A 10730-nucleotide genomic window follows, 5' to 3' on the forward strand; every position below is an offset into this window, starting at 1 on the left:
TAATACAACTTCACAAAAATATGGACAGTTTTTGCCTCAATGGGGCAAGAGATTTATGGCATCCATGTTTAGTGATGTCAAAGAAAAAGTTTAAGAACACCAGCTTCTTAACATGTGATGCAAGCAGCATGTGTAATCTTTTTGGATTGTTTACAGGGAACGTGTAAATGCAGTTGGCATGTGGTTAGAAGCTGTTAAATGTCAAAGCCTTGTAAAATATACTCCCAGTAAATGTTGTCTATTTTAGCAAAATGCAATGCAGCAACTATAATATTAATGTGTCCTTAGACTTTACACAGGAAGACATACAGTTGTTTGCAAGGTTGCACTTCGTCATGCAGATACAATTTTTTCATTTATGGCTTTCCATAATAGTCTCACAATATCCTCTGAAAGCGTGCAAGCATTTGCTTGCAGTAAAAGAGAAATTTGATGCCATGTGACAGTTGGCAAAGCAAAATGATTGCACGTTTAGAACATGGAAACACTGCCTCATAGCATTCTGACGTCAATGTAAAATGTCTCAAACTATTGGATCAATTGATATTTATTGAGTAAATTCTTAGATCCCTGAGCACTGCAGAAGTGCCCTTGAGCAAGGCAGCCCCCTCACTCTGACGAAGGATCCTGTTTGTGCTTGTGTGTTTATTTCAGCCAATGTGTGTGTATAATTTTTTAACAACAGAGTGTAAAATTGAATTTCCCCTCGAAGGATGAATGTACTGTGGTATATCTTCCTCTTCACACATTAAAAATATGTGATATGAAAATATTACAGGTCACTGTTAAGCAGGAAGGATTTATTCACATGTTGACATTATTAATAATTCAAAAACGAAGACACTTGGTTTAAGCAAAACGGTTATATCAACAACTTTCCAATTGAGACAGTATAATGAGAGCTCTGGGAGAAAGGTCAACAAATAAGCAGCCCGGGAAGACATCATTAGCTCTGAATCACAAGTGTCCTTTGTCAAAGTACTAGTTCTTACCAGCAGATACATTGAGTAGAATTATACTTTTAAAACAATTGAACCACCATCGTGTTTCCTGTCTTTATCCTTTCTTTTACAAAGTTTATTTCAACACAGTAGTACAGTGAATCAGGGAAAAGTATGTGGCGGCAGGTTTGGTTTTTTCACTGCAATTCCATTCGTGTAACATAGACAGGCATCTTGAGGTGTTCAGGCCAGCTGCATACATTTAATCTGTAGAAAGAGATGAAGATGATTGTTTTAAATATACCCTGAGGGGTGAGAATTTGAGGTGTTAAATATTTTTAAATGTTTTTACCTTGAACAACAAGTTTAGTTGAACACTCCACCCTGCCCAGAGGGTTTTCAGCAATGACTGTGTATTCCCCACTGTCCTTAGGATCGACTTTGAGAATCACCATTGAGCACACTCCACATGTGTTGGTGATGTAGTAGTTGGTGTTGGTGTTGAGGCTGATGTTATTCTTATACCAGGTGACGTGGGGTTTGGGGTTTCCTGTCACAGCACAGCTCATGTAGCATTCATAGCTCTCTGGACTGTTGTGCTTTTTAAGAGGAACAGAGAATGCAGGGGGCATCTCAAAGCTGCACTCCTTAGATTCAGGAAGGGTTAATGAAAATGTATCTGGAAGGACAAACGAGACACAAAAGACAAGTTAATGATTTAAATGATGCATTTATGATACTTTTTAATAGTCCTTAAAAACTCCAAGAAAGCCTATGCATTGACTCAAAACACGCAAAAACCCTTTGACAGCTATGATGACAGAATATGATCAATACAACAATCTTTTAGATCACTTCTGAAAAAAACCTACCTTTTGTTTTTTTTACTTCCCATGGTGCTGACTCAGAGGGTTTGGATTGTCCCATGTCATTCTTGGCATACACCCGGAACTTATACTGCCTTCCAGGCAAGATGTTGATGGCGGTGAACTTATTGTTGAAGAGGTGGTCTGCCACAGTTTGCCACGAACGTTTAACAGAATCACGCTTGGTGACAACGTAGTGTAGCCTGTCATCTTTCTTCTCATCTGGTGAGGGCGCCCAGGAGACTGTCACCGTTCCCATCACGTTCTCGTCAAGTTCCACAGGGCCTGGAGGCTTCGGGTCATCTTAAAAACCAAGATTGTCAGCTCTAACATTTTGTAAATTCTGTAGAAATGTTGTCTTCATTTGCTATGCTCTTAATTTATTCTTTATTAAATACAGCTAGAATATTTTAGAAGTTAAAATTCTTTATTCCAAAAATATAAACCTTTTGCATTCTCTGAAAACAACATTAGTTTTTAGAGTATTACAAAAAAAATATAGATGAAGAAAAGCAGCTGTATCATTGGAAAATCCTTTGACACTCAAAGAAATTGTTGTTAGGGATTAGTTAAGAATAATCTGTTCAATGTACCTGTGACTCTTATCTCAACACTAGAGGTTTCTTGTCCAACAATGTTCTTGACAATAATTGTGTAGATTCCAGTGTCATGACGTTCGGATGCAGCAATGATTAGCTGTGATGATGTGTCTGTGTTGCTCACTGTCACATGCTTAGGCACAGGAAAACCGTCCTTAAGCCAATTAATATTTGGTACAGGAGACGCCTGTCAACAATAGAAAACAGGGACACAACTTGGGTTTTTAGCCTTTTCTTGAAAGAGCAGTGAAGGTCTGTCCAATCAACTCCAGAAAAAACTCCTTAACAATACGTTTAAAGCTCCTGGTCATGTTATATCATACTTGAAAGTTAAAGTTGATGCGAACAGAGTTTCCAGCTCTCATCACCATGAAGTTCTTGATTTTTTTGTCAGTGAATTGAGGTCTCACTGTGAAAAAGTGGAAACATGTCAAGACAAAATCAACTCAAAAATGATTAATTTAACTTTATATATATGACATTGTTGCTGAAGATAGTTTAGATTGACTCACCTGGGGGAGGCATTGCAATGATGTAGTTGTCCAGCTCTTGAGACTCACCATCTCCACCCTCATTTGTGGCTAAAACTCTTACCCAGTACATGGCCATAGACTTCAGACCCATGATGGTATAGGAGGTCATAATGATAGCACTGGAGTTACAGCGACCCCATTCTGGATCTTCTGCTGGTCTGAGCTCCACGAAGTATCCTTTGGCTTCATCTTTAACCCCTTCCTCCTCAATGGGTTTGGTCCAGCCCAGTGATAAAGTGGTGTATGTGGAGTCTGTCACTTTCAGGTCAATGACTTTACCAGGGGGTTCTGAAATTGTCAACAATTAAGCCTTTATGACAAATAAAGCACTGAGAAGATCACATCCATTTAATTTTATACCATTTTACTCACGCTTTGGATCTCTTGCAATCACAAATTCAGAGGGTGTACTTGGCTCTCCAGCACCAGAAATGTTGACAGCTGATACACGGAACTCATACTCAAGGCCTTCAACAACGTCCTTCACTGCATACTTTTTTTCTGCGGACATGTCAAAGAGTAAAGGCAACACTTAATAATAGTTGACTCCTGTCTTAGTGTAGAAGCACATTTCAATCTAAAGAAGTTGTGAAAATGCCTGACCTTTTATGAGCTCATCTGGTGGGTTGACTTGGCTCCAAAGATTACTGCCATTCTTGCGTTTTTCAACATTGTATCCAAAAAGGTTGGTTCCTCCAGTATTTGTAGGTGCAGACCAAGACAGATTGATACAGTCTTTGAAAGCGCTAACAATTTTTGGTGTAGAGGGAGCTCCAGGGTATGCTGAAAGAATAATGTAAGTGCCACTTTATTACTGGTTCATTTAAAAAAAAAATTGTAGACAGCAACGATGTATGAAAAACCCTCACTAGTTAAAGAGGACATATTATAACCCTTTTCCACCTTTTCAAACATTCCCATTTTGTCTAAACGAAACATGTTCTGTGCTTTGGTTAAAATATAACATGAATCAAGCACCAGAGGAGGTTTGTGTCCCTGTATAAACCAGCACTCTCAGAACACATACACAGTTTTGGTGTGTGTCTCTTTAAATGCAATGAGCCCACCCTGAGTTTTACCAGTTGACATCTAACATTTGCTAACAAGAATTGAAATGGGTGACCCACACAAAAGTTTAGCTCTTTCGGCCAGTGGTGTCAAACTCCAGCCCTGCAGGGCCGACTTCCTCAGACTGTTAGATGTCTCCCTGCTCCAACGCAGCTCAATCCAATGAGCGACTCGTTATCAGGCTTCTGCATTGCTTGATGACAACACATTGGTTTAAAGCTGGTGTGGTGGAGATGGGAGACATCTAAAACTTTCAGGTATTTGGCCCTCGAGGCCTGGAGTTCGACACCCCTGCTCTAGGCTGGAGGTTGGGTCCATGGGTGGAGATACCAGCAGAGGGACGTTTTTTTTTTTTTTTTTCTACCATAATCATACTTGTGATGTCACAAATTGAACAGTATTTTTCTCTGTGTTGTAAGAGGTATGCAGACCACAAACAAAGGACTGGATGTTTTGTTTTATGTCTACACATTTTGTGGGTCGGTAGACACTTAAGTTACCCAAATAAACGTTCAAACACTGTAAAAGTGATGGGTTTTTTTTATAATATGTCCCCTTTAACGTTGTTCTGCTTGAAAAAAGGGCTAACCTTTTGTTCCTGCCTGAATGTCATCAGTCTCCATCATTTCACTGATACCAAAATCAGTTTCTGCCCTGACGTGGTAGCAGTACTTTCTGCCATGATCCACATCAACATCCCTGTATTTAGGCTCTGGGCCAATCTTGCCTAATTTCTTCCAACTGTTGCGTCCAATTTGCTGGCGCTCCATGACGTAGTTTGTGATGGGTGAACCGCCATCATCTTTTGGGACCCTCCATTTGAAATCAATGCAGGATGAAGAACTTTCAATAATATCCACTGGGCCGAGGGGTGGTGTTGGTTTATCTGTAGTAAGGCAAAGAATAGAGTTGTAACTTTGGTCAAAATTAAGAATCTGTGGATTTCAACATTATGTGCATTAACCATACCTAATACAACAAGCTGTGTGATGGCTTCAGTTGTTCCACACTCATTTTTAATCCTAATCTTTATTTCTCCTGTGGTTTTGCGTTGGCACTTGGTTAAGAGCAGGCGGCTGTGAGTGGAAGACTTTTCGATCTTGACATGGGTGTCCTCCAAAAGCTCATCACCCTCATTGTACCACTGTATCTTCAGCGGTTCCCGGCCAAGAAAAGTGACTTCGAAAGCTGCTTCTTTCCCAGTTTTTATTGTAACAGGTTTTATGAACTCAGTGAGGTCCTCAGGGGTGATTCTTGGTGGATCTACAGAATAAAACACACGTCTTTACGAATTGAGATTTCTTTTACACGATTTCCCAGTTGATTCGCTTTTGTTTGATGCTTCAAATTGATAGCTCCAAATTATGAAAAGAAAGTACCTTCGACATTTAGCACAGCCTCTGTTTTACGGCCATCAGCCTCACATCTGTACTTTCCAGCATCATCTTCATTGCAGTTTTTGATAATTAGTTTGCGATAGTTCCCATCTTTTACAATACATATATTATCTGTTGCTGTTATCTGAAATACACACAAACATATTCATACGTACATACGTCAAATGAATACTAACACCAATGAATACGTCAATTTCTTCACCAACTCTTATGTTGTTCACCTCTTGACCTTCTTTGTACCAGACTCCGTCACATTCCTCATTGCTAAGCCTGCAGACCAGTTCTGCATCAGTCCCAATAATGATGGCTACATCTGACAGACCGCTGGTGAAGTATACTCCTTGTTCTAAAAGAAACATAGCCTTATTGTCAACAGGGAACAACAAATACAGTAGCAAAGCAGCAAGAATAATTTACAGTTGGTTGATGTATCTTACCAACGACTGTATCAGGGACAAGTGGGCCTTTTCTCACTCTTTTTCTTTTCTCTTGAACTGGCTCCTCTTCTTCAGTTTCAGCAGGATCCTCTCCTTCCTTTGTTTGTACCTTTTTCTTAGGCTTGGATGGCACTCCTTCCTCGTCCTCTTCCATCTCCCCCTCTTCATATTCTAGCTCTTCATCATCATCCTCCTCCTCTTCCCCATCGACAACAGCAGCTGAATCTCCTGTATCTTCTCCCCCTTCTGTTTTTGCCTTGGCCTTTGCCTTGGCCTTTGTTTTAGCCTTTGTCTTTCCATCTGTGGTTTCCTGTGCTGCCATTTTTGCTTGTGCTTTTTCTTTGGCTTTTGCTTTAGCTTCTGCTATGGCTTTAGCTTTGGCTTTTGCTTTGGCCTCTGCTTCTGCTTTAGCTTTCTCTTCAGCTTCTGCTTTTTCAGCTGCTGCTGCTTCTGCCTCAGCCTTTGCTTTTGCAATTAATATATCTCTCTCTTGTTGTACCTTGGCCTGTTGCTCCTGAGCAATCTTCAAAAGCTCAGGTCCACCACCTCCTGCTCTGGTTGTTTTACGAGCTTTCTTCTTCCCTTTTGGATCTTTGTCAACTAAAGAATAATAAAAAAACATGTTCTAAAACTCTTGTACATATCCATGGGAATGATTTGTTATTTATAAACTTATGTTGAACATTAAGATATTTGCAGTGTATAAATAAGAAGTACCTTCCACAACCAGCCATGCATTGCAGGATGCCATTCCAGTATCCGCCGCATATATTCCTTTGTCCAATGGAACGCAGTCCTTCACCACCAACGAATGAATCAACATGTCGTCTGACACCAGGATGTCATATTTGTCCCCTTGCTCAAGTACTACATTCTTTCCCTTCCAAGTTATCTTCTTCAGGGGCTGCGAGATAACACACTCAAAAAGAGCATCCTCTCTTTCCTCGGCTTTCACATCTTCAATCTTAACCAGGAAGTCTACAGGGGGAACTAGACAAAGCAAAACATTACAGATTAACATTTATCGCTTATTTCCTTTTGAACGGACAACTTATTTCGTAAGTGTGGCTCTTTTGGTTTTGATATGGATATGTATGTGTTAGAAGTATGTAGATCATTGCTTTAGTGTTGGTCTTACGTTTGAAATCTGTTGAGAAGATCTTAATTCCATCAACCTCAACTTGGTATAATCCTGCATCCTCAGCATCAACTCCATTGATGCTAAACACAAACTTCTTGCCCACTTGCCTCAGTCCATGTTTTATATCTGTGTCTGCATCAAAGGGAATCATGACTCCATCCTGTTTAAAGAAGAAGCCGAGGGAAATATAAAATCAGCATCCAGCATTAATATAAAGGTATTTAAAAAAACATGAATAAATGTCTTACCTTGAATAAGAAGATTTTGCTTGTGGGGTCTTTCAGTGACATTTCAAGTTCAAATTCGGCATCACCATCAGCTCTCAGTTCAATTGGCTTTAGATTGCAAAGCCTTTCAACGACCTACAATAATTGAAATGATTTGAAGCATAGTTAGTACTGTTAATGTTTGAGGATCAGAGTTTGCATTTCTTTAGTCAGGCATTTCATTATTGTAAGTGGGTTGTTTTATTTTAGATGAAAGTTTGTTTGAAACCCACCCTTTCCTGCTGATGCTCTCTTTCGACCTTCTTCTCATTTAGTTTTTTCAGCATCCCACGAAAGTCTGTGACACCATACTGAGCACAGATGCTTTCATAATCCTTCTTGTCAGCACTCATCAACACTTCCCAAAACTTTTCATCAATTTCTGTTTTTTTATCTTCCTTTGCATCAATATCAACGCTAGAAAAGGAAAATAATTGATTAGATACAATCATGTCAGTAACATACATGGCTGCATGACGTCATCTGGGTGCAACTTTTTCAGCAAGCTATGGTTTACAATCGTGCAAAGAATTTTCTATTCTAAAAAATTGAAGGCCACCTTAAGAAAAAAAAAATCATGCACTTGGATCTGATCGTTAATAAATTCACTACATACGTATGTTTCAAGGCCTTTTTGAAGTCCTCTGGCATCTCTCGGACAGCTACAAAAAAACAACAGCAATGTCAAACTTTTTAATTAATGGTTGACTAACATTGCATTGAAACAAATGAAATGTAGATTTTTTTCACCTGTTCTGGATTCTTGCAAGGCTCTGTTCTTTTTGAAGCCCACTTAAAATTAGATTAAAATGAAATGGTTTTATGTTTTCTTCAGAATTAGTTCATATTTGCCATATAAAATAATTGAAAAAAAAAAATGTAACTGACCTTCAATAACATTAAGTGTAGCAGTCACTACAGCTTTTCCGTACTCATTCCTAGCATAACACTTGTAGGTATCAGCATGATCCACGCATACGTCTGGTATCTATCAATCATTGCATGATTGTCAGTCAGTTGGAAAACATGTATATTGTAAGAAAGTGATCATTCTGTTTGATGTATTGTCAGGTTATGGTCGGTGATTCCACCTGTAGCTGGTACTCTCCTGAACTCTTGTCATGGACAACTTTGAAAGTTTCTTCATCAATTTCCCCATTATTTCTCATCCAGGTGACAGTTGGTGTTGGTTTACCAATAACCACAGCTCTGAAGATAACCGGTTTACCTACGGAAATTGTTACAACAATTTAATGTTATCATTAAATAGTGTGGAATAGTGAGATGAGAAAATGTTGCCTTACCTTCCTGTATGGTTATAGCAATGGGTTTCCGGGTGAAATCTGGGGTGCTCATGCCTTCAGGAAGTTGTTCCACATACTGGGTTATCATAACTCCAGGCACCTTTGACCTCTTTTTTATTTTCACTATCAATAAATAAGAAAGAAATGATTTTACCATCTATGAAGAACTGTGAAGATTTGACAGTTTTGCTGATTATTTCTACAGTATGTTGGAGAAAGGTTTGGCACACTGCAAAAAGGTTTGATGGTGTGGCAGTAAAGTACACATAGTGGTAAGAACTTGAAGTCTGCTACTTACCCTGCCCCGGGGCGGTTGGCTCCTCATCCTTCGCTTTACGTATTTTAAACATATTGATTCAAAAACAGCTATCTGTAATACAAAAATATGATATATAGTTCAATTTAAACACCCATTGCTATTTTCTAAACAGAACTGTTTAGTTCCCTTACATACTTGGAGTTTAGTGAACAATATTATTTAAATCAATACCAAACAAGTCTTAAAATGGGTAGTCAGGAAATATTAGCATGGCTTGGTCACTGTTAGTAACTGTCATGCAGTGAATGTTATTAAGGTGGTATGAATAGAAACTGGGTTTCACTCTTTGGGTAGTGACTAAAGGCTGTTTGCTCACTTTTGCAACATGATGATGTACTTTTGAGTCAAATCAATCCCTGGATAGTGCAGCAACAACTTACAATAACAGCATGCTTTCTGTAGTGGCAGATTTGTCTTAAGTATTCAATGTTCGAAAAGAGTATAAAGATGAAATAAAAAACAAACATCCAGTCCTACCACTTTTTTTTATTTTTATAAATTTATCCAAGATCTGAGTTTTAATATAATATAAATAATATAATGTTTCATACACATTAGTGGTAGACAGTACAGATCTTACACTGAGTCATCTTTCTCTGTGACTCTTTAATTATATCTGTTTAATATGTTATTCTTTAAAATGTGTTAAACTTTCCGAAGATGTCACATGTTTTTATTTCCTCAGTGCAACTGATCCATAAATTAACCACCTTTGTTTTGGTCCAGTTTAGTTTCAGGTTTGTCCTTCCTGCTTGTTTTTTGAACATAAAAAAACATCTGAGATTGTATTACTCTTTCTCTACATACAAAAAAATGATGTATTTTTATAATCACCAATTTATAATCTCTTGAATCTATTAGTGGGGGAATTTTGTTACTTCATGCTGATAATCACTTCAACTTTTTTTTTTCCATCCTGTAATAAAGTACAGGCATATTCAGCAGTTTAAAACACTTGCTTAGCTTCTTTGAAGCTATATTTGTCTGAAAAAAATAGCTTTGCCCAGGGTGTTATGAGTGAACTGATTTATGAATGACTGGTCAGGAATGTGGCAGCACAGCATTCAGTGGCACAGCACATTTTTTAAATTTAATTTTCAACTGACTAAAAAAACCCATAAAAGATTCTTAATTGAATCTTGGCACATTACTGCAGCTCTTATGTGGTTGTGCCATAATATTGAAACATTTTTATGACAATTAATTAACTACAGTCCAATTTGCCCTATTTTTTTTCTTTCCTTTCAGAATTACTCTTTTTTTTCTTTTCGATCTTAAATTATTGGTGTAGCTTTTTAAAATGTTGATGTTTAATCTTTTATATCTTTAGACATTGTTGAATAATATAACGTGCAGTCAGCATGGTTAACTCATATTTCTTCTGTTAATTAGATAGTTAATTAACTCTTCTATTGAAGGCCGATATATGGCAACATGCAGATAAATATTGTATGAGGACATAAATCAATGTGCATTGATTTTAACAAAATCGACAGAATTTGTTATGAAATGTGAAACCATACTAGCAATTGTGCCGCACTTGGTAAATGAACTTACTGTTTCTTTATGAAGAAAATGCCTGTTGTCTGAAGTCTGCTGCAGTCAGGTTGCTGCTGATTCTTGAGTGTGGACTCTTCGTTTTGAGAAGCAATAAAGTCTTTCAGAGACACTCAGAGTAACCTTACTCAATGCTTTTTCACTGGGGCTCTAGGGGATAGGTTTACCAACATGCGCTTTGGCCCTAAAGTGCTATAGGTGCTTGAAAAGGGGGCACCAGACAAAATGCAGCAGAGAAGCTTCCTAATCCCTCCCTCAAAACTGGAATTTCAGCTGTAGTACGACAGGAGGGTGCTTTTGAC

At 38.2% G+C, this 10730-nt stretch overlaps 1 protein-coding gene across 1 annotated transcript; it reads right to left on the reverse strand.

Annotated features, from left to right (window-relative positions):
- Positions 1-1141: 1141 nt before the first annotated feature.
- Positions 1142-8902, reverse strand: igfn1.3 (immunoglobulin like and fibronectin type III domain containing 1, tandem duplicate 3; the record flags this gene model as incomplete). Its single annotated transcript, XM_079340889.1, has 23 exons — positions 1142-1208; positions 1294-1620; positions 1814-2110; positions 2401-2593; positions 2730-2815; positions 2919-3227; positions 3312-3440; positions 3543-3722; positions 4597-4893; positions 4977-5270; positions 5387-5528; positions 5626-5750; positions 5842-6441; positions 6559-6831; positions 6980-7142; positions 7231-7344; positions 7482-7665; positions 7865-7910; positions 7999-8040; positions 8137-8236; positions 8340-8476; positions 8553-8675; positions 8851-8902. The coding sequence occupies 23 exons, from the start codon at positions 8900-8902 to the stop codon at positions 1204-1206; spliced, it is 4218 nt and encodes a 1405-aa protein (XP_079197015.1). The 3' UTR covers positions 1142-1203.
- Positions 8903-10730: the final 1828 nt, after the last annotated feature.

The sequence above is a fragment of the Symphodus melops genome (assembly GCF_947650265.1).
Source record: "Symphodus melops genome assembly, chromosome: 4".
Lineage (NCBI taxonomy): Eukaryota > Metazoa > Chordata > Actinopteri > Labriformes > Labridae > Symphodus > Symphodus melops.